Here is a 25,119-nt window from a genome sequence, read left to right on the forward strand (position 1 = left end):
ATAAGGAAAATAAGTTTATTTAGCCCATGGTTCTGGAGGCTGGGAAGTCCAGGAGCATGGCATGGGCATCTGCTGAGGGACTTCGTGCCATGTCATAACATGAAGAAGGACATCACCTGGTGAGAGGGCAGGAGAATTCATCTCACTTCAGGTCTTTCCTCCTCTTCTCAGTTTCATCATGGGGTCCCCACTCTGATGACCTTATGTAACCATAATTACCTACCAAAGGCCCCACTTTCAGTCAGCATATGAATTTTAGTCAGATTTCCCATCCTCTTAATGTCGTCACAATGGCAAACAATTTCAACACATAAATTTGGGAGAGACACCTTCAAACCATAAAAGGTTATCTTATTTGTACATTGTGTGAGTCTGTTTCTGTAATGCCTGTTTTGTTCCATTGATCTACATGTCTTATTTTCATCAATACTGAATTGTTTTGACTATTGTTCTTTTTAATAGGTCTTGAAATCAGGTAGGATGTCTCCCAATATTGTTCCTTTTAAAAATTGCTTTGGTTGTTCTAGGTCCTTAGCATTTCTGTATAAATCTTAGGGTCAGTTCATCAATTTCCACCAAAAAAGAATGCTGGAATTTTGACTGGTATTGCACTGAATTTATAAAAACTCTGCGGGAGGACCACCATCTTAAAGCTACTGAGTCTTCTAATACATGGACATGACATACACATACGTTTATTAAGCCTTCTTTAATTTTTGTCAACATTGTTTCGGACTTTTCAGGGCAAAGGTCTTCGACATTTTTAGGAAAAAAGAAAAGACAAGCCACCAGCTAGGAGAACTACTTGGAACACATATATCCCTCAAAGGACTTCTGCAATGCATATTTAAAGAGCTTTAACAACTCAATAAAAGAGAAGAAATGGCCCAGTATAAAAATGGGCAAAATATTTGAGCAGACTCTTCATAAAAGAAAGTATATGAGTGACCTATAAGCACATAAAAAGATACTGTACATCAGGGTCAACAAAATATGGCCCATGAGACAAATACAGCCATTTGCCTACTTTTATAAAGTTTTATGGGAATCCAGCAATGCTCATTGTTTGTGTATTATCAATGGCTTCTTTCATGCTGCGCTGGCAAAATTGAGTATTTGCAACAGAGACTGAATGGCCCACAAGGTTGAAAACATTTACTACTTAACCCCTTTTGGATAAAGTTTGCTGACCTCTGTTCTACATATTTAGTCATCATGAAAATGCAAATTAATACGCCACTCCACATCCATTATGCTGGCTAAAAAGAAAAAGAAAACTATAGGAAGTGTTTACAAAAATGCAGAACAATGATCTACTTTAGAAACTATGTAAGGACATGTTCTCTTCAGTATGAAGGGCTCTCCCTGATGTGATGTTGATATGGACCCACATAGTGACTCAGCCTGAAGGTCAATTTCTGCCTCTGGAGGGACCCCTGGGCAGGTGTAGTGCGTATTTTATATTTCAGTAGCCCTCTTCTCTTCTGGTATTTCCAGCATCCCAACCAATTCTTCCAGATTTTTCTGTGACACACCTCACTAGAGAGCAGCAAGGGATTTATAGCTGACCTCAACAAGGGCAAAATTCCCTTCCATCTGAAGAAATCATTGTCTCATAAGGAAGACAATGCTCTTTTCAGTGCTCTGATTGATGTAAGGGCTGCCATACACAAACTTTTAAGAAGCTATAGGAAAGGCTTTAAGGAAGTAAAGGTCCCGACGGTTCTGTAAAGCAACTGTTGACTGTCGCGAGTGAGGTGACCTGTCACTGAAGGGAGGAGATGCTGTCTATGCTTAGTTCTTCTGAGAGTTTTTGATAGAATTGAGAGGCAGTAACAGGACCTGCTATGCCAGTTCCAATTGCAGGAAGGATCCCTGCCTCAATTAAAAAGGTTTGCAGTGTGATACTCTGCAGTCACTGTTGCCACCACTGAGATGCTCACCAGATGTGTTCCCTTTCTGGAATCCCAGCCCCAGAAACTTGGCTATCCAGCCCAAAATATCAATAACACAGAAGTTAAAAAACCGTGCTTAGACACACCCTGTGGTGCCAGCACAAGAACCAGCAGGCAGGCCTCACCTCCGCCACCAACTCCATCCCCAACCTGGCAGAGTGCATGCAGAGCAGGGAGACGTCCAGCAAAGGAGGTGGAAGCTCCACAGAGACCACACGCCCTGCAGTGCCATTGCGTGACCCAGCAGGTAGGCCTTATCACTGCCACCTGACTCCATCCCCAGCCCAGTCGCATGCATGCTGACCAGAGAGGCGGCTCCCCGGAGAGGCCCAAGACCCAAGGCAACAACACACACAAGGCACTAGTGGTCAACAGAGCAGACACTGAGGGAGCCATACCAAATTGGCAGCCACAGCAGCATCCTAGCCAGACAATACTATCAAACCAGTGGACTGTGAATCCCCCAGCCACAATGATTAAAAATCAAAGGAAAGGTACCAGAAATATGATAAATAAGAAAGTACTCCACCAAAGGGTAATAACTCTCAAGCTCTAGATCCTATAGAACAAGAAGCCCTTGAAATGTCTGACAAGGAATTTTGAGTGATAATTCTAAGGAAACTGAATGAGGTACAAGAAAACTCAGCTAGACAACACGATGAAATGAGGAAAAGTATACAGGACCTGAAAGAAGAAATGTACAAGGAAATCAGTGCCCTGAAAAAGAATGTAGCAGAGCTAGCTGAGCTGAAAAATTCATTCAATGAAATAAAAAACACAACAGAGAATTTAACCAGCAGGCTTGCAGAAGTAGAAGAGGGAACTTCTGACCTTGAAGATGGGCTGTTTGAAATAATGCAGGCAGACAAAAAAAAGAAAAAAGAATTATAAACATTGAAGAAAATCTAAGAGAGATATCAGACAACCATAAGCACTCAAATATCCGAGTCATGGGTATTCCAGAAGGGGAAGAAAAAGGAGATTGCATTGAAAACATATTGAACAAAATAGTGGCAGAAAAATTCCCAGTTATTGGAAAAGACACAGATCTTCAGATTCAGGAAGCTCAAAAATCCCCAAACATATTCAACCCAAAAAGGTCTTCTCCAAGACATCTTACAGTCAAATAGGCAAAACTCAAAGACAAAGAGAGAATCTTAAAAGATGCAAGAGAGAAGAGTCAAATCACCTATAAGGGAGCCCCAATCAGACTAATATCAAACTTTTCATCACAAACCCTAAAAGCCAAAAAGGAATGGAATGATGCATTCAAAATACTAAAAGACAGAAATTGCCAGCCAAGAATACTCTACCCCACAAAAATATCCTTCTGAAATGAAAGGCAAATAGTATATTTAACAGACAAACAAAAACTGTGGAAGTTCACTACCACATGACCACCCATACAAGAAATTCTCAAGAGAGTACTGGGTTTGGTACCTGAAAAACAACTACCACTGCCATAAAAACCAAAGAAAAATCAAAACACACTAGTATAATAAAAATGGCATTCATGAAGAGAAAACAAACCAAAAAACAGGCTATCTACAACCCAAGGAACCAACAAATACAGAAAATAAACAGTAAATCAGAAAGAAAGGAACAAACGACACCTAAGACATCCAAACAAAAATCAATAAAATGCTAGGATTAAATCAACATTTTTCAATAACAACTCTTAATGTAAAAGGCTTAAATTCCCTAATCAAAAGACACAGACTGGATGACTGGATTAAAAAGGAGGACCCAACTATACTCGGCCTTCAACAGACCCACCACACCCATAAAGACTCAGATAAACTAAAAGTGAAAGAATGGGAAAAGATTTACCATGCACACAGAAATGAAAAACGAGCTGGAGTAGCTATTCTTATATCTGATAAAATAGACTTTAAACTAAAAACCATAAAAAAGAGATAATGAGGGCCATTACTTAATGATAAAATGATTGATCCATCAAGAAGACATAACCATCATAAATATATATGCACCCAATGTGGAAGCAGCCAGATTTATGAAGCAAACTCTATTAGACCTAAAGAAGAAAATAGACACTAATACCATAATAGCAAAGGACCTGAACACCCCACTGTCAATATTGGACAGGTCATCTAGGCAAAAAATCAGTAGAGAAACACAAGATCTAAACAACACTCTAGACCAATTGGACTTGGCAGATATCTACAGAACATTCCATCCAACAACCTCAGAATATTAATTCTTCTCATCAGCACATGGATCATTCTAAAGGATAGTTCACATGTTAGGTCACAAACCAAGTCTCAACAAATTCAAAAAAATTGGAATTAGACCATGTACTTTTTCAGGCCACAATGGATTAAAATTAGAAATCAATAACAAATGAAATTCTGGAAACTATACAAACACATGGAAATTAAACAGTTCTCTACTTAATGATATATGGGTACAAGAAGAAATCAAACAGGAAATCAAAAAATTTATTGAAACTAATGAAAACAATGATACATCATACCAAAACCTGTGGGATACTGCAAAAGCAGTACTAAGGGGGAGATTTATTGCATTAAATGCTTACTTCAGAAGAATGGAAAGATGGCAAGTGAACAACCTAACACTCCACCTTAAAGAACTGGAAAAACAAGAACAATCCAACCCCAAAGTTAGCACACAGAAAGAAATCATTAAGATCAGAGCAGAACTTAATGAAATTGAAATGCAAAGAACAATACAAAACATCAGTGAATTTAAAAAGTTGGCTTTTTGAAAAGAGAAATAAAATTGACAAGCCATTAGAACAGCTAACTAAAAAAAGAAGGGAAAAGACCCAAATAATAAAATTAGAAATGAAAAAGGTGATATTACAATGAATACATCTGAAATACAAGGAACCATTAGAGACTACTATAAACAACTATATGCCAACAAATATGGAAATCTGGAGGAAATGGATAAATTTTGGGACACACATAAGTTACCAAAACTGAGCCAAGAAGATGTAGAAAATCTGAACAGGCCAATAACAATAAAAGAGCTTGAAGCTGTTATCAGAAGGCTCCCAACAAAGAAAAGCCCAGGACCAGATGGATTCACAGCAGAATTCTACCAAACATTCAAAGAGGAATTGACACCAATTCTCTACAAACTATTCCAAAAGATTGAAACGGAGGCAATTCTCCCAAACTCATTTTATGAAGCAGACATCACCCTAATACCAAAACCAGGTAAAGATAGAACTAAAAAAGAAAACTACAGGCCAATATCCTTGATGAATATAGATGCAAAAATCCTCAATAAAATACTAGCTAACAGAATACAGCAACACATATGTAAAATTATACACCATGATCAAGTGGGATTCATCCCAGGGATGCAAGGTTGGTTCAACATACGCAAATCAGTAAATGTGATACAGCATATCAAGAAAATCAAACACAAGGACCATATGATCATCTCTATAGATGCTGAAAAAGCATTTTATAAAATTCAGCACTCATTCATGACAAAGACCCTCTATAAGTGAGGTAGAGAGGGAAAGTATCTCAACGTAATTAAAGCCATATAGGAAAAACCCACTGCCAATATCATCCTGAATGGGGAAAAGCTGAAAGCTTTTCCTTTAAGAACAGGAACTAGACAAGGATGCCCACTCTCACCACTCCTATTCAACATAGTGTTGGAAGTACTAGCCAGAGCAATCAGAGAAGAGAAGGAAATAAAGGGCATCCAGATTGGAAAAGATGAAGTCAAACTGTCCCTGTTTGCAGATGACATGATCCTATATATTGAACAGCCTAAAGCCTCTACAAAAAAACTCTTGGAGTTGATAAATGATTTCAGCACAGTAGCAGGATACAAAAGCAACACACAAAAATCAGTGGCATTTCCATTCTCCAATAGTGAACAAGCAGAAAGAGAAATCAAGAAAGCTTGCCCATTTACAATAGCCACCAAAAAAATAAAATAATTTGTAATTGAGTTAACCAAGGATGTGAAAAATCTCTATAACGAGAACTACAAATCACTGCTGAGAGAAATTAAAGATGATACAAGAAGATGGAAAGATATCCCATACTCCTGGATTGGAAAAATCAACATTGTGAAAATGTCCATACTACCCAAAGTGATATACAAATTCAATGCAATCCCCATCAGAATTCCAATGACATTTTTCTCAGAAATGGAAAAAACAATCCAGACATTTAACTGGAATAACAAAAGACCACGCATAGCCAAAGCAATGCTGAGCAAAAAAAAAAAAAAGGTAGAGGCACAACACTACCTGACTTTAAACTATACTACAAAGATATAATAACCAAAACAGCATGGTACTGGCATAAAAACAGACACACTGATCAACGGAATAGAATAGAGAATCCAGAAATCAGCCCACACACCTACAGCCATCTGATCTTAGACAAAGGCACCAAGCCTATACACTGGGGAAGAGACTGCCTCTTCAGCAAATGATGCTGGGATAACTGGATATCCATATGCAGGAGAATGAAACTAGAACCATACCTCTCACCATACACTAAACTCAACTCAAAATGGATTAAAGAATTAAATATACACCCTGAAACAGTAAAACTTCTTAAGGAAAACATAGGAGAAACACTTCAGGAAGCAGGACTGGACACAGACTTCATGAATACAACCCCAAAAGCATGGGCAAACCGAAGGAAAAATAAACAAATGGGATTATAACAAACTAAAAAGCTTCTGCACAGCAAAAGAAAGAATTAACAGAGTTAAAAGACAACCAACAGAGTGGAAGAATATATTTGCAAAATGTACATCTGACAAAGAATTAATACCCAGAATATACAAGGAACTCAACCAACTTTACAAGAAAAAAAAAGCAACCCAATTTAAAAAATGGGCAAAAGAGCTAAATAGGCATTTCTCAAAGGAAGATATACGAATGGCCAACAGACATATGAAAAAATGCCCAACATCACTCAGCATTCGGGAAATGCAAATCAAAACCACATTGAGATACCAACTCACCCCAGTTAGGATGGCTAATATCCAAAAGACTGTGAATGATAAATGCTGGTGAGGTTTTGGAGAAAAAGGAACTCTCATACATTGTTGGTGAGACTGCAAAATGGTGCAGCCTCTATGGAAAATGATATGGAGGTTCCTCAAACAATTACAGATAGATCTGCCATATGACCCAACTATCCCACTGCTGGGAATATACCCAGAGGAGTCGAAATCATCAAGTCGAAGGTATACCTGTTCCCCAATGTTCATTGCAGCACTCTTTACAATAGCCAAGAGTTGGAACCATCACAAATGTCCATCACTGGATGAGTGGATACGGAAAATGTGGTATATCTACACAATGGAATACTACTCTGCTATTAAAAAAAAATGAAATACTGCCCTTTGCAATGACATGGATGGACCTAGAGAGAATTAAATTAAGTGAAACAAGTCAGGCACAGAAAGAGAAATATCACATGTTCTCACTTATTTGTGGGAGCTAAAAATAAATAAATAAATGAATACACAAAATAACAGGGTAGGGAGGAGGGAAGAAGACAAAACAATTACAATTCCTTGAAGTTGATATGACAAGAAAACAGAAAGGACATTGTTGGGAGGCAGCAGGGAAAGGGAGGTGGGAGGGAGGTTTTGGTAATTGGCCACAATAATCAACCACATTGTATATTGACAAAATAAAATAAAATTTGGAAGAAAAAAAAAAAAGAAGCTATAGGAAATTGTTCAGTGTAACCTCCCTATATGGCCACAAAGGGGCAGTGCTGCTGCAGAGAAGATTCGGGTTTGCCTTGTGTACACGTATTCGAGAAGTAGCCAGAGGTTATGCTTAAAGAATTTAGTAAATTATGATTTATTACTTTGCTTTAGTTTATATAGACAGATAGTTATCTATATATCTAACCATTCATCTACCTAAATAGTATTTGTGTTTATTCCAGTCTAATAGGGTTGAAAAAATCGACTTTGGAAATCAACATTTTTTTTGATGATACATGTGCTACATTAACGTCTCTATCACCATTTATAGTGTTTTCATCCATACACAGCTCAGCTTCCAGCCGCACTGAGTTACTCTGTATCTATAATTCTTACTAGGACCTACTGATGGTTTAAGGCCCAGTTCAAGCATGTCTCCCATCAGAACTCTTCTCTGACTTGGTCTGGAAGCAGAGTCCATCAATCTTTTCTTTAGCATATGGTCCAGACACACAGGTCTCTATGGTGGGTTAAATCTAGCTTACTCGGTTATTGAAACTAGACTGACTGAAGATTGATGCTGTGTCTCTTCATGAATGAGGCCCAATTATTGCCCATTTAGTAGGCACTTAATAAGTACTCGATAAATATTCATTGAAGACATGTATAAATTAATAAATAAATGAAAAAGAAAAAAAACACATCAAAACTTAAACAATAAAAAATCCCTTTACTGTAGTAGAATGAGATTGGATTGTAGATTGAGGAATGTGGACCATTATCTCCTTTGGAGAGTGATTATCTTTTCCTTTGATTGTATTTGAGATAGCATCAAATACAGATGTAACAAAACCCTCTCTGTGTTTCAGGAGGGAAAAAAAAAATGTGCTCCTTACATGCTTTTAACTTTTGTTATTTATAAGACAGATCACCCTTACTTTTAGGGATGCTTTGGAATTTATTTTCAATTTCTGCCTCTATGTACTCCTTGTGTTAATATCAAAAACCAAAGTGATTACTCGTACTTTTATATTTCATCCCAGACGATACAGAGAGAAGAAAATATCAAATGTTTGTTGAAACTCAGGATGAGGGCTACCAAAAATGCGACCGTACTGATGGCCACGGCCTCATATCTTCTGAAGTCTGCAGAATTTTTTAATCAGCTCTTACATATTTGAAGATCAAAGATTCTCCAGAACAGATAGATAATTCTAGTACTTCCTAATTACTTTTCCCCAAATATGTTCTTAGAAATATTTAATTTACATGTTCTGCATTTTAGAAGACATACAAAGAAATTGAAATTGATTTAATTATCTTCTATGATATATTAGAGTCATGTAAAATATGGGCATATCTGAAAGATTGTTAAAAAAAAAATTAAATTTCCTGAGAGGAGATTAAATGTCCTCATCATAAAGAAATGATTAAGGTTTGTAAAGATGAATATGCTAATTACCCTGATTGGATCATCACAAATTGTATACATGTATCGAAATTGAAATTCAACTCTGTGCCCCACAAAGACGTATGATCAATACATTTCAGTAAAAAAAGAAAAAATAAGTTCCCTGAGGACAAAGGAATATGTTCTCCGTGTTCTGATCCATGGCCTCAGCTTGTAATGAGATATAATGACTAAACTTTGTTAGTATTTGTAATAAAAAAGAAATGCCTCTATACCTCCACTCTTGTGGCTGCGTGGGAGTCTCTCTCTTCCATCATTATAAAATAAGGTAATCTCCACTGACACATCCAGCTGTCCTAGGGTGCAATTTTTAGTATTCTAGTAGGTGTAAGGAAAAGGTAGAGAGGACATGGGGAAGAAAAATGCTAAACTGATTCTTATCCATGTGCAAGGAGGAGATTTCTGACTCCTAAGAAATTTATTTTCAGCAATTTTAAGTTTGGACAAAATGGAGAATGTTCCTTTGAGAGAGAGCTCAAGTGAAAGCACCTGTGCAAAGGCGGGGCTGCTGAAAGAGTAAAGTGGGTGTGAATTCAGAGTCAGAGTTCCAGCTGGCTGGGAAAACTAGAAGACTACTTGAGTTGTCACTGAGCTCTGGTGCCAGAAGGAATGGACAAGATCCTGGGACCAACATTTTTAATTCTTTGGCTTCAACTAGGCTGTGAGTTTTGGAGGAGAAACCCCAGGATATGTCAATAATTTGGGGGACTGAGAAAACTGAAGTACAAACTCATGCAGGTAGAAACTTTAAGAAAATATAAATCTAATGACTTTTTATCTTTCCACGCAGGGGTGAGTGGCCAACAGAAGGAGAAAAGTGGCCAGCAGCAGGTGAAACAAAGTCCTCAATCTTTGATAGTCCAGGAAGGAGAGACTTCAATTCTGAACTGTACTTATGAGAACAGTGCATTTAACTACTTTCCATGGTACCGGCAATACCTTGGCAAAGGCCCTGAGTTATTGATAGCCATACTTTCAGTTGATAATAAAAAAAAAGATGGAAGAGTCACAGCATTCTTCAGCAAAAGTGCCAAACACCTCTCCTTGCATATCATGACTTCCCAGCCTGGAGACTCAGCCACCTACTTCTGTGCAGCGAGAGCACAGTGCTCTCCAGGCACCCGCAGCCTGTACCCAAACCTACAGCTGAGGCTCTAGTTATACCCTGCTGTGGAGGTTTACACTGGCACAGATGTAGACCAGTTTTCATTTGCCCATAGAAGTGATGAAATAAATGTATAAGTGCTAGCATGACAGTATGAGGGGGTGGTTATTAAAGTATATAAAAGAAAGTTAATCATGTTAATGAATGACCAATTTGTAGCAAACTTCTCATAATGGTTAAGGTATTTGAAATTGTCAGAAGCATCCAACCATCTGGGGGCAACTGGGACATTTATGCATTGCTGGTGGAGTGCAAACTGGTATGAACACATTGGAAAGACATTTGGCAGTTTCTTATAAATTAATCTTAATATATAACCAGGAATTTCACTCCTAAGTATTTACCCAAAAGAAATGAAAATATATACACACAAGAAGTTTTCTTTATAGCAGTCTTATCAATAATAGCCTCCAACTGGAAACAACCCAATTGTCCATTAACTGGTGAATAGAAAAACAAATTGCTGTATATTCCTATAATGGAATACTACACAGCAATATAATGGGATAAACTACTGATACAGGTAGCACATGAATCTCAAAACCTTTATGCTACATTGGTGAATAAACTGTGGTACACATCCATACAATGGAATACTATTCGTCAACAAAGAAGAATGGACTGTTGATACACACGACAACTTGGATAAATCTCAAGACATTATGCTGAGTGAAAAAAGTCAATATCAAAGGTTACATGACGTATGATTATACTTATATAACATTCTAAAAATGGCAACATTATGGGGATGAGGAAAAGTCAGTGCTGATTGGAATGCAAACTGGGCGATCACTTTGGTACATTCTCATAAAATTCGACATACACCTTCTGCTACCCAAGGATTCCACGTCAAGGTATTTACCCCAGGGAAATGAAAACCTATGCCCACGAAAAGACTTGTACAAGAATATTCATAATAGCAATCAACAAGACAAAATACCTACAAATAAGAGATCGAATAAATTGTACTCTATACATTCAATGAAATATCAGCTACAAAGTGGACGGAACTGCTGATACACATAACAACATGGATAAACCTCAATTGCATAATACCTAACAATATTGCCAGACACAAAAGGGCATATACTGTTTGATTCCATTTATATGAAATTTTAAAATAGGCAAACTAACCCCTGGTGAAATAAAGCAGAACAGTGGTCACATCTGTGGTTTGGGAAAAGTTTGGGTGGGGCACAAGGGATCTTCTGGGTGAAGGAACAAAATGTTTTATTTCTTGATACGGGTGTGGTTTAAAAGGTTATTTGCAATTTTCAAAACTCTAAGTCTATACTTATGGCCCACTTATTTAACTGTATAATTGTACTTCAATAAAAAATAATAAGTACTAAAACAGAAACTAGTCAAACAGGAAACAAAAACAAAGTAATAAAAGGAAAAATCCAAAGCTGAATATTATTGAAAAATTTTTAAAAAGGTAAATATTTGGTAATGTTGATAATGGCCCCCAAAGATGACCATGTTATAATCCCCAGCATCTGTGAATATGTTACTTTACATGAAACATTAGATTCCTAGGCCTGTGGGAACAAAGTACCTCGGACAATGTAGCTTAGAAAAGCTTATCATCTCACAGTTCTGGAGGCCAGAGGTTTAAATTCAAAGTGCTGGCAGAGCCACAGTCCTTGAGAAGGCACTAGGGAAGATCTGCTCCAGACTCCTCTCATGGTTTCTGCCAGTCTCAGGCATTCCTTGGCTTGTAGATGGTCATGTCCTCTCTCTGTGTCCTCCTATCTTTTTCCCTCCGTGTGTGTCCCTGTCTCTCCACCTGGCGTTCTTTTTATAAGGACACCAGTCACATTGGACTGGGGGCCCACCCTGCTACAATATGACCTCATTTTTACCTAACTACTTAATTGCATCTACAATGATCCTATTTCTAAAAAAGATCACATTCTAAGAGATTCTGGAGATTAAGACTTTAATATATGGATTTTGTGGGGACACAATTCAACCAAATAACATGGAAAAACAGACTGCAGATGTGATTGACTCAAGGATCTTGAGATGGGGAGGTTATCCTGGATTATTTAGGTGGACCCAGTATAATCACAAGGATCATTATAAAATGGAGAAAGTAGAGTCAAAATGAAAAACAAACTAACAGACAAAAATAGCAATGCAGTGCTGGAGTGAAGACAGCCTCAAAGCTGGAAAAGGCAAGAAAACTGATTATTCCCAGAAGCAACCAGAAGGAACTCAGAACTGCTGGAACCTTGATTTTAGCCCAGTGAAACTGATTTTGGACTATGACCACCAGAAGCATAAGAAAATAAATTTGTGTTGTTTTAAGCCACCAAGTTGGTGGTATATTGTTACAGCAACAATAGGAAACTAATAAAAACAGTAGAAGAGGTTAAAAAGCAGCTATATCTAGAGATATAGGTAGACATTTTAAAAATTATTAAGAGAAAGTTATGTACAATTCAACCCAATAAATTTTAGAACTCTTAAGAAAAGAAACATTTGGATAGAAAAATATATACAACCAAAAGTAACTCAAGAAGAAAACCTAAGAAAAACTAAATAGATTTATAATCATTAAAATTATGTGATAAGGGCCGACCCTGTGGCGCACTCAGGAGAGTGCGGCGCTGGGAGCGCAGCGGCGTTCCCACCGCAGGTTCGGATCCTATATAGGGATGGCCAGTGTGCTCACTGGCTGAGCGTGGTGCAGACAACACCAAGCCAAGGGTTGCGATCCCCTTACCGGTCACAAAAAAGGGAAAAAAAATAAAATAAAATGAAAATAAAAATAAATTATGTGATAATTACACATAAAAATCCCTAGAGAATTAGTAATAAAAGAGAAATTTTTAACCCACATGTGTGCCTCATCTCAAAATTAAAAACAAGACACATACCAGGATATACTTGTAAACCATATAACCCAGAAAGTATTAGAAAATAAGGTCAGATAGAAAATTCCTAAGAATAAATAAGAAAAACATCCCAAATAAATATAGATAAGGATATAAGAGGCAATTCAAAAAGAAGAAATAGAAACTGGCAGTGAACACGTAAAACATCAATTTCCACAGTACTCAAAGAAATCAAGTTAAAAGAAATTACTATTTCATTTCTATCAGATCAACAAAAATTTAAATGTCTGATAACATTAAGTATTGATAGGAATATAGGGAAATGGGACTTTTTATATTTCCAGATGGATAAAAATGACCACTCAGAGAGAAATTTATAAAACCACGTAGGAAAACAATTTGCCTAAACTAGTTAAGGAGGCGGAGAGGTAAGGGAGGAATTGGTAAAGGGACACAAAAAACAATTACATTGTATAATGTTGAATATACTCATTATCCTGATTTGAGCATCAAAACCGCACACAGGTATTGATGTTCAACTCTGTACCACACAGATATGTACAATCAACTATGATAAATAAAAACTAAATAAATAAGTAAACTAGTTAAGAAAATACACATATTTAGAAACCCAGAAATTGCAATTCCTGATACCTACGTTTTAAAAATTCAAATATGTGAACTAGAAGGAATTTATAAGGATTCTTACTGCAATACTTTAAAAATAATAAGTATTATCAACAGTGGAATGAAAAATTGTGGTTTATTCATGCAATGGAGATATGTAGCTATTACAAGCAAAGAAGTGGTTCTACACATATATGCTTAGATGAACCTTAAAAATAAAACATTGAATGTAAATAGTAATTGTCAGAGTGATAAATACTGCATGGCACCATTAATGATAAATCTCAAAATACAGACACAATATAATGTATTGTGATATATATCTATAAAAGTAAAATTTCAAATGACATGCATGGAATCATCCCAGTAGTGGCTACTACTCTGGAAAGAGAAAAGAAGAAACAGGGGTTATTATTTTAGCTCTGTCTGAAATGTTTGAGAGAGAGAGATCTGTAGAAAACAATCCAAAATCAAATATGTATTTATTCTCATTGCTGGGTGCAAAAGTGTCTGCTACACAATTTTTTATACTTTTCCACATGAGAATTATTTCATAAATTTTAAGAAATATTCTTTAAAATGGATATCAACCAGCACAGTTTTTACTACCTCCACCAGTCCACAGAATGGATAATGGAATGTTTATTACCTACAAATTGCCAGGTTTATTTTCAGTAGGCCACATAAATGCTGATAAAAATTCCATTGGAAAAATATCTTAATTTGGTTATGGATAAAAGGAAGTTCAACCTGAAGTAAACAACACAGTGGTTCCATCTCTCAGTCCACAATGCGTACTTTTTCAATGCACAATAAGAGAAAGTAAAAAATAAAATAAAATCAGTTGGCTCTTAGCAATGGGAGATGTGCCCACAACATGTCAGTGTATGAACTCCTCCTGGCACTCAAACTATGTTTTACTTTCCTTTCCAATAGTTTAAAAAATTGGAGAAGAAATTTGGAATGGTATTTTTGTCTGATTGAAGTAGCTTTCATTGGACTGAAATATACAAGAGTAAAGTAGAATACAATGCCTAGGTTGGAATTTGAGGTCAGCATCAGAGCAGAGCCATTAACAAAGGATGTAAGGGGCAGAAGAATTGTGAGGATCTAGGAAACTCAGTAGTAACTCTGTGGCTTTACATGGTACGTGAATTTGGGATCGCTATAAAAGGAAGCAGGGAGAGTGAGGACAGTTTGCTATAGAATAACTCAATTATTCTCATTTGGGTTTCCCTGTGAGGAGGTCAAACAAAAACAATGTTTTGGAATGTGGTGAACTGACTTAAATTCCTTCACCAGATGAATTTTCACATAAACTAGCAATGAATCTTCATTCCTTCAAAGTCCTAAGAGGGAAAAATTTTTATTTTGAACAACATTTATACTATTAAAATTTTGGATATGTTTACTGATAAAACAGCATTTTGTGAATGGTTTTGTCTTTCTGATAACTATAATAAGAACTGCAGATTTGCACTAAGCAATACACGTGTACTCATGACAACAACGTGGCTGAATATTTGAATTTAGAAAGCCTGCGGTTTCATCCTTCTTAGAACTTCTAATAAAATTAAGCATAGGGTTACATTATTAAAAATATGGCTTTACTGCTGCTGCCATAAGCACTCCAGTACACAACTGGAGAGATCACAGAACGTGGAAGCCTTTTTTGACCTCATTTTTCTGAGCAGATCCTTTGCTGCTGTGAAGTCACCAGTTCCTATGGTTTGATGAGTAAGTAGGAAGGAAGGCGATGATTTCTGGTTTGTCTCCTGTGGGGAAGCCAAGCATTGGTGAGCACGTTTCACATTAGAATCAAATTGAAGGCAAGAGAACAATCAAAAGAGGAACGAATATTTGCAATCACAACAATGATTCGTCATAAATTTGTTTCAGATAAGCCCCTCAGATCTTATCACAGATTTACTAAACATGAAAATTTTAAATGATCAATCTCCTTCCTATACTTCCTTCAACATTATGCTTTATGCTTGATCTTTATCAGGTATAATTTATTTGTCATTTGTCTATTAAACCACAAGAAAGGGAGAGAAAGAGAGAGTAGAACAGCAGTTACCACAGGCGGGGAAAGGGAGGAGCTGGAGGTCAGGGGAAAGGCTGGTAGACTGTACAAAGTTACAGTCAGAGAGGAAGAGTAAGTTCTGGAACTTTAGAGTGACAGTAGCTGATAATATTGTACTGTATATTTCAAGGTAGCAGGAAAAAGGGATATTGAATGTTATAACCACAAAGAAATGATAAATGTTTAGGTGATAGATACACTAACTATCTGATCAGATCATTCCACGATGTATGCATATATTGAAACAATAAACTGTACTCCATAAATATGTACAATGAAAAAATTAATGAAAAATAAATAAATATATATAAGTAAAAAACAAAATGTATATATCACAAGAAAAGGCAGAACAATTTTTAAGATGGGACAAATTTCCCAACCTAGATGTTATAGAACATTCAAACTTGACCCACCCAGATATGACATTACAGAGGCAGCTGCGATACACACCTAAGGGACTTGCATCTGCATTGTCAGAACACAAAGCAGGGCCATTTCAACAAGAGGGAAATCCTGTCATCGTGCTGCTCCCCAAGCTGCCATGGATATTCATGAGCTCCATCTATTAGGTGCTAATAATTACAAACCAGGGCATCAGCTTCCTGTCAGCACTCAGAGGTGATATGGGACAGAGGAGGAGATGTCTGAAATAGTGAGAAACTCTCATTTCAACCTGTGTCAAAGAACTGAAACTGTTTTAGAGACTATTTATATAAACTTGCCTATGGTATCTTTTCTAGTCATCTATTTGCCTTTTGGCCCCTTTGTATTTAATTCATCCATTAAAACAATGAAACAGAATCTTAATTCTGGAAGATTAACAGCTACATTCCACATGATCATATAACAGCATACAAAAACCCAGCCACCAAGTTCTGTGGTGTTGACATGCACTAACTGCATGGAGCCTATAGGTAATCACATTCTGTAAAAGTGGATTAGAGCACTGTCTCACAAAGAGACCTGGCATGCTTAGCATGACTTTAGTTTACAAATATGAATTTTTAAAAATACCCAGCCAGAATTTAACAAGTAAGACTGAATTACTTTAGATCAGGAGGATAGAAAATGTGATAGAGCATGTTTAGGATTCTACCTGTGAAGGCAACAGGACAAAATATACTGCTTTTCTTCAGTCTCGTAAATAAAACTCAATGTTAGGTTTCGAAAGAATAATATTTTATTCCTGTTACAAATCTATAAAAACAGAAGGTGAACAAGGTTTCAGAATAGCTTCTGAAAGTCAGAAGGACATTATCATTTGATTTTGGAATATCTTTATTTATTGTAAAACTTAAGTAGAGCCCAGGAATTCAGCAATTGTATTGGATACGATTGCCTTTCAGAGAGAGCACCAAAGATCTGTGAGGGTTTTTGTCTGTGTTTTGGGGGATTTTTTTGGATTCTGGATGGAGAAAAGCAAAAATATGCTAAATGAATGACCAGTAAGTAGATTCTGAGGAGGATCATGACTCATAAATTCTACTTTAAATGGGTCCCCAAAATTATTCCACTAAATAATTATTAACATATGCCAACTAATTCAATCTTTAATTTCCCTCACCTCCAACACTCAATACTAATTGATTTTTTCATGCTCCTTTATCAGGTGCTGACTAACTTAATTACCTGGCAAAGACAAGTAGAGAAAGTAAAGAATTGGGGTGAGCCAGACTTTTTTCTCACCTCTGCACAGACCATGTGGTCTGCGAATATAAGAAACCCAATTTCCTGAGAGAAGCAGTAGAACCCAGGAAGTAGGCACACACAGTGCCCGACACCGAGAGCTGAACTGAGCTTGAGGCAGAACAAAACAAATTTTTTGCAGGGGGATACGTGCCACATGCTGCTCTCCAGCCTGCCATGGGTGTTTGTGGCCTTCATCTGCTCTGGTATGGATGATTCCAAAAATGGTTATGAATGTTGAGGGTGAAAGATTTGCACACAGGCATATGGTAATTCACATGGACTTGAGGAGGAAAGGGGGATTGGAGAAACGCCAGCATATTTTCAATTTGGTTTGTCTTTGGGTCCTAAATTAGTCTGATTCTTACAATATTTCATTTACTACATCAGAGGATCACATCTGTTTTCTGATTGTTCCCACAGGATCCAGTGTGGCCCAGAAAGTTACTCAAGCCCAGTCAGCTATATCTGTTCAAGAGACGAAAGCAGTCACCCTGGACTGTGTGTATGAAACAAGTTACAGCACATACTACATTTTTTGGTACAAGCAACTTCCCAGTGGAAGGATCGTTTTCCTTATTGGCCAGTATTCTGCTAACGAGAATGCAAAGTCGGGTCGCTATTCTGTCAACTTCCAGAAAGCAGCTAACTCCATCAGCCTCACCATTTCAGCCTTACAGCTGCAAGATTCAGGAACGTATTTCTGTGCTCTCTGGGAACCCACAGTGTTGGAAGTGATAGTAAAGGCTGAACAAAAACCCCAGTGCTCCATAACAGAAAGCCCCCCGCTGCAGGAGCCAAGCTGAAATGCACACCTGCAGATCCCACACAAGAAATAGTAATGACTGTGGTTGCTTGATTTCTAGTCTGGATCAAAAGAATTAATTCTAAGTAAAACCGCCCTCTATCTCAATTGGAAACAGGTGTCTAGGGCAACTTACTGCTAATCCATTCTCAGTTTTGAATTTTTGACTTAAAATAGATCATACAGAACATATGTAAAGTTGCCTAAAGTTTTTAAAAACTTGCCCCATAATAACTTTAAATGGCTGTTTCACTTAAAGATGCTCACAGCACAAATCTGGGCCTACTTATCTGGAATCACTATAAAAATCACTTCCTTATTGCTTTCACCTTAGGCTTTGTGTCAGTTAGGTATAATCAGAGAAGCAGAACTACCATGATGATGTGGAATAATTAATTATTAGATTAGACCTCATACAATTGCTGGAGCTAGGGGTAGAATCTACGCAAAGCTGTTGTCTTTGCACCTGGGGTTGAGCCTGAATTTACTATTTGTCAGCTAGACTAATATTTGGGAGGAAAGTTAGATGAGGACAAATGCCCAGACAAACTGTGACTTAGGAAGGACATAGTGGAGCCCGTGATGACAATTGGAACACGCAAGGACAAACTAGAACTTGTCTGTCTCTCACCTCCTTTAGTCTTGTAATGGTGGGGGACCTTCAGAAGAAACATCCATTTGTGATCTTCCTACATGTGTATTCAACCTAAAACAAGAGAAGCTGAAGGAGGAGATCTGGGGGGAGCTGGAGGAGCTGAGTCAACAACAAGATGAGCTAGCAGATCAGCTGCAACACGTGTGAACTGCCGCAGTGCCTGGAGCCCTACTCCAACCTGCAGAGCACGTAATCTAGGGCTGCTGCGTCACAACTACCTGCCAAATCTTGTGCAATTTCTTTTGTGGTCAACCCTAACCCAGAACAATACAGGGAAGCAAATTCTGGGAAATATATTTCCAGATAGTTAGGTTGAGACAGCACACAGCTACCCCAGTACTCCCTCTGTCAACTTGACATCCATATGCGTCTCTTTTAACACTTAATTTTCAAATAAAGACAATAGAAAAATCATGCTTCCTGCTAATATGATGTATCTTTTCCTCATTCAACCAAAACATGCTAACCCTCTCCCCAAAAGTGGTTGCAGAACTCACTTTTCCATCCGTGGGTGGTATTTCTTCTTCCAGCTACGTCACACTCTCCCATTGACATCCTGTAGTTTAACTACTGAGATATAATACTAACTTTTATTAGCACATCTTATGCTATTACAGATAGGCAAATGGGAGGAGAGTAAAAATGGTTAATATATACATAAATACATTCATACCAAAATGAAAAAGAATTTTATAACTATTACAGTCCTTTTCTCTGCACATGATCACATGCTTCTAGCTGGTTTTTAAACTACCTCTCCTATCACCCATTTCATAATCTCTTTGCTCATGGTGAGCACCTCCACTCATTTGACTTCCTATAAAACAAGCTCCTTGGGACTTCTGATCAAGATGGCAGAGTAGACGGTACCCAGCATCACTCTCCCCTACCATCAACCAACTTACAACTATTAAAGAGCAAAGACTGCCATGCTGGGGCCTCTAGAGCTCAGGGGAAGAGGAGGAGTTCATGAAGGCAGGAGAAGCAGTGATGAGATAAAGAAAAGACCACTCCGACCATTTTGAGCCCCAGCCACTTCAAGGTTAGCCCTGGTGAGCACACGGAACAAGAGCTGGCAAAAGCCACAGATGAAGTTGCTTTGAGGAAGCAGACAAAAAGGGCCTTGGTGGCCCCTAGGCCAGCTAGACCACGAACAGGGTTCCCGTGGATACACATAGGAGTGAGGGGCCACAGACAGCTGAAAAAAAGGAGCCACTTAGAGGCTGGTGAGTCATTGCAGGAGACGTTACATGGTCTGTCCCATAGGAAGTGTTTGGAGTGAAGGCGATGGGGGAGACGGGCCCACCAAGGGAATGCTGGGGTACAGCATGAACAGCTCATCTGTCCCCCAGTCAGTGTAGGACCACTCAGAGGACACTGGTCAGGAATATAGAACTGCAGGGGGTGCAGTTTGCTGAAAAGACTCAGGCCCACAACAGAGTTTCCACATAACTCAGGTGTACCAGTCCTCACTAGACCTGGAAGTGCTTACAAGGTCAATAATTAAAACCTGAGCTGCACCAAAATCCTTCCGCAGAAAATCGGCAGCAAAGCAGCAATTTAGCTCAACTACAGGGCTCAAGGGCTGGTCCCCACAGGAAGTTCCCCCGTGTTAGAAGTAAGCAAAGGAAAACAAAACAGTTCCAGTGCAGACTTTAAGTGGCGAGAACAGTGAATAATCCAACACAGAACTGAAAAAAAAACCCCAAAACCCACAGATCAGACACTAAGTTCTGATATTAACCAGAACTTTGGTTAATATCAGAACTTTATTTTAAAAAAACCAAAGAACTCGAAAAAACCTAGAAGCCCCGCAGACTCCCAAGCCGCGGTAGGGAGAGGGCCGAGTACTTCAGCCACAACCACCCTACGTCTGCATCCCCAGTGATGACCACCAGGCCACCGCTGGAAGTGCCCCCACTCCCTGGGTGGCGAGGTCCAAGGGACTCAGCCACATCCCCCTGACCTCTGCATCCAGGCCAGCCACAACCAAGGCACCACCAGAAGCCCCCTGGCTCCTCTGCCAGAATGAGGGTGGTGCCACAGGCTTTGACCTTGCCCCCCTGCCCCTCCCCTTCCCCTCTCTGCCTCCACCCCAACTGCTCCACAACATCCTAGAATATAAAATTAATTAATTAATTAATTACCTTTTTTAAAAAAAGTGATCTCCTTGGTCAGAAGCAATGCTTTACGGAATGCCATAAAGTTGAGTAAGAAATTCTGTAAGTTCATGACGTTGCTTTTGGCAGAAGCATTACAAAGATGGAAGGCAAATCCATATTTAGAGTTACTGTTTAAGTGAAAAAACAAAAACAAAAAACTTGCCAAGGGCCAGAGAAAGTTGATACACTGTGTTCTGGGAAACATTATTAAGAATGATGCCTGAGAGCTGGCTGGTTAGCTCACTCCGTTAGAACGTGGTGCTGGTAACACCATTGTCAAGGGTTCGGATCCTCCTACAGGACACCTACCAAAAAAAAAAAAAAAAAAAAATGAATGGTGCCTTAGCTTTCATCAAAAGCAATAGAAGTCAACAGGAAAAAAACATTTTGAAAGTGCTTAAAGGAAACAAACAAATAAAACCTTCCAGCTAGCTTCCTACAAACATGGAACATATTTTTAAGTTGTCTTTGTTAAAAATTACTGTTAATAGGGTGGAAAGTCAATGCACAGACTGGAAAACTATATTTGCAAGAAGTATTTCTGACCAAGGAAGCAAGTGCAGAATATATAAAAAGCTCATAAAAACTAATAAGGAAAGAAGCACTCAATAAAGTGACAAAAAACTTGAACAGCCACTGCAGAAATGTGTTATCCAATAGTAATAAGCATACAATAAAAGCTCTTAATATTATTACTCACTAGGGAAATGAAAATAAAATCCCACGTGAGTATTACATCTGTATCCTTTCAGCACCCTGAGTATGTTAATGTATCCAGGAGGAAATGACCCCAAAGAATAGGGAAAAATAATGACTACCTCCAGGGAAAGGGATGATTAAGTTCTCTAGAAACTTCCATTATTGCTCCCAGGTGGAGAGAAGAAAAAGCAGCAAGGCACAGACTTAACGCTGAAGAAAAGGCAGATTTTACTAGGGGGCGAAAAAAGTTGATATTTATTGAGCTTACTCTATGTCAGGCATTGTATTACACATTTCAGAATCATTCTCTGATTTCACTGTCACAAACCCTATGAGATACATCTCACTGCTCCCATTTTTTAATTGATACATAATAATTATAGATATTTGGGGCGTACATGTGATATTTTGATACACATGTACAATGTGTAACGATCAAGTCAGGGTAACTGAGATACCGATCATCTCAAATAATTGTTTCTTTGGGAATATTCCAAATTTTCCCTTCTACCTATTTTGGAATATACAATAGGTTAGTAGCTATAGTCACCCTACCGTGCTATCAAACAGAAGAATTTACTTCTCCTAGCTGTATTTTGTACCCATTAACCAACTTCTCCCTATTCTTCCTACTCAACCTCTGGTAACCACTATTCTACTCTCTGCTTCTATGAGATCAATTTTCTTAGCTCCCACATATGAATAAGAAAAAGTGATATTTGTCTTTCTGTGCCTGACTTATTTCACCTAATACAATGTCCTGCAGACTTGCTCATGATGCTGAAATTACAGAATTTATTGTTTTATATGGCTGAAGAGTATTCCATTACACCACATTTTCTTTAGCCATTCATTCATTGATGAACACAGGTTGATTCCTAATATGGCTATTGTGAATGGTGCTGCAATAAACATGGGAGTGCAAATATCTCTTCAACATTACTGATTTCCTTTCTTTTGGATATACACCCAGTGGTAGGATTGTTGGATAACATGGAATTTCTACTTTTAGTTTTTGTATTGTTGCCATTTTTTATATTTGGGAAATGAGCCATAACTTTCTTTAACATTGAAAAGCATCTCTAACTTTTCTTGTCAGCCACGATGTAGCATCTTAGAGGACTCTTAAAGGGCAAGGTTTGGACAGTGAAGAAGCAATTGGCCCCAGAACAGGGTGGCTGAATATCTCAGTGATGGTGACATTACTGATTTCAACTGGAGACTGAAGGCAACTAGAGAAGATGCCAAACCTAGGTACCAAATGTCCCAGGATGAATAGATGAGTAAATCTTCAACTAACCAGTTAACAGTGCTGAATTCATTAGCGAATCTATTTAACAGCAGTGTGCAGGGAAGCATAAAGGGTTAGAGGGAAAGAGGAGATATTATTCCTGAAACACTCCAAGCATGTTTCCATATCAGGATCTTTGCCCCTTGCCTTTGCCCTCCCTGCCTGTAATGCTATCCCCCCAAATGTCTGCATCGTGTATGTCTGAACTTCCTTTATGTCTTTACTCAAATACTGCCACTTTGTGAAGCATTTTTCTAAATCTTTCTATTTTCCTTCCTTAAGAATCAGGCTGTAGCAAACTCCACGTGTCCAGAACTGAAAAAAGTCCTTGCTGAAGCACTGCCACCTGGTGTCTGGCTAAAATATTCTGTGATATTTAAGCTTGTTTCCCTGCTGTCCTCTAGTGTTCATGGGTTAAATTGTAGCGAACCCTACCTAGTCACAGCAGGGACAAACCATTGCTCATCCAAAGTCTGTGAACTTCCCATTTGCAGTAATCATGGGAGAGAAGATTCAGCAGGAACCCTATCTGGTTTCTGATCCATTGCCCTGTAGATGTGAAGGTGATTGACTTCAAAATGACAAATACAATACATGGGGTAATTTGGACTGTAGAGTAATAGAATACCTTGGATATACAGCTTGCCATTGCTGCACAAGGTGAGAGGTTTTTTTCTAAGTGAAATTAGGGCTACTGCTCTGCCCTTTATTGCAATATAAAAATATCCTGAGAAATGGGAGCAGAAGTCAGTGATGGAGAAAAATAAACCATTGTAGGGAACACTACTTGTTATACTCTTTCCATGTTCTTATACAGTCCTCTATCTCCCAGTATAACATCACAACGCACTGATTTCCCATTGACAGTAAGAAACATGATAGAACATGAATGTTAATGATAATGTATGAAATCAGCATGTAAATTACAAAATCCATTTTAGAAAAATATCGTGAGCTTTATCTTGTGGATAGACTCCACTGCAATTTCAGATCATGTCTTCCAGTGCCGCCAATATTTTACATATTGAATGCATCTGGTTGAGTGCCAAGACAGGGAAGTTATTGTACTAGGTGATTTGCATATGTGTCCTCATTTAATTCTCATTGGAACCATTCGAGGTTGGTAACATCTTTTTTTAGGGAGACAGTGTAGAAAAGTGCTTGAGACCATAGACTTGGGTTGGATTTCCAGATCTACACTCACTAGTTGAGTGATCTTGGGCAAATTACTTAATAATTTTTATGCTTGTTTCCTCGTTCCTACACTGAGGGTTATTGATATCTACCACACAGGGTTATTATGAGAAGTAAATGAGATGACAAATGCTAATGTTTAGCCCAGTGTCCAACAGAAAGCTACTGGTTACCTACAGAAAATTGAGGATGTGAGAGGTTCAATACCTTGCTTAATGTTGCAGAATAAGTGTCTAAGCTTTCCCTCTACACTCTCTGTAGAGAAGATGCCTTTCCTCAGCCCAAGAGTAACTCTCCATTTCAGTACAGTATTGTTTTGTCTTTACAGTGCTTATCACTATCTATAATTGTCTTTTTTAAAGAAATACACTTATTGAATTTTTTTTCTCCTCCCACTGTCCTGTAGGCCCTTTTCTATCCTCTTCACTACTGCATCCTCCACACCTGGAACAAGGTCCTAGCACACAGGAGGCACAGTCAACATGTTTCTGTTGAATGAATGCACAGAAGGTACAACTATTTCTACAGTCCTTGCAATTCAAACGCGAGTATAAAAGTATAAGTTGAACTAGTTTTTTTGTTATTTATCTAGAATTATCAAGATTTTTACTCTAGAAGTAACTTAAGGTAAAATTTAAATATGCAAGTGCTGAATAATGGACCAGCCGTCTGGTTTATCTATGTTGCTTTCTTTAACAACACTTTAAGAGAATTAATAAATAATCTTACTGAAAGTTTTGTCTGTACATTCCTCACTTTAGTTGCTTGGGGGAGGAGGGGTTGAAGGAAAGA

At 38.0% G+C, this 25,119-nt stretch overlaps 2 gene segments (V, D, J or C); both read left to right on the plus strand.

Annotated features, from left to right (window-relative positions):
* The first annotated feature begins 9,723 nt into the window (after positions 1-9,723).
* On the plus strand, positions 9,724-10,272 carry LOC134372376 (T cell receptor alpha variable 23/delta variable 6-like). The segment is given in 2 exon segments: positions 9,724-9,775; positions 9,905-10,272. Coding segments are annotated over 2 exon segments (420 nt in total).
* A 7,406-nt stretch (positions 10,273-17,678) lies between these two features.
* Positions 17,679-18,327, plus strand: LOC134372702 (T cell receptor delta variable 1-like). The segment is given in 2 exon segments: positions 17,679-17,727; positions 17,945-18,327. Coding segments are annotated over 2 exon segments (432 nt in total).
* The last annotated feature ends 6,792 nt before the right edge of the window (positions 18,328-25,119 follow it).

Source organism: Cynocephalus volans, chromosome 3 (assembly GCF_027409185.1).
Source record: "Cynocephalus volans isolate mCynVol1 chromosome 3, mCynVol1.pri, whole genome shotgun sequence".
NCBI classification, from domain to species: Eukaryota; Metazoa; Chordata; class Mammalia; order Dermoptera; family Cynocephalidae; genus Cynocephalus; species Cynocephalus volans.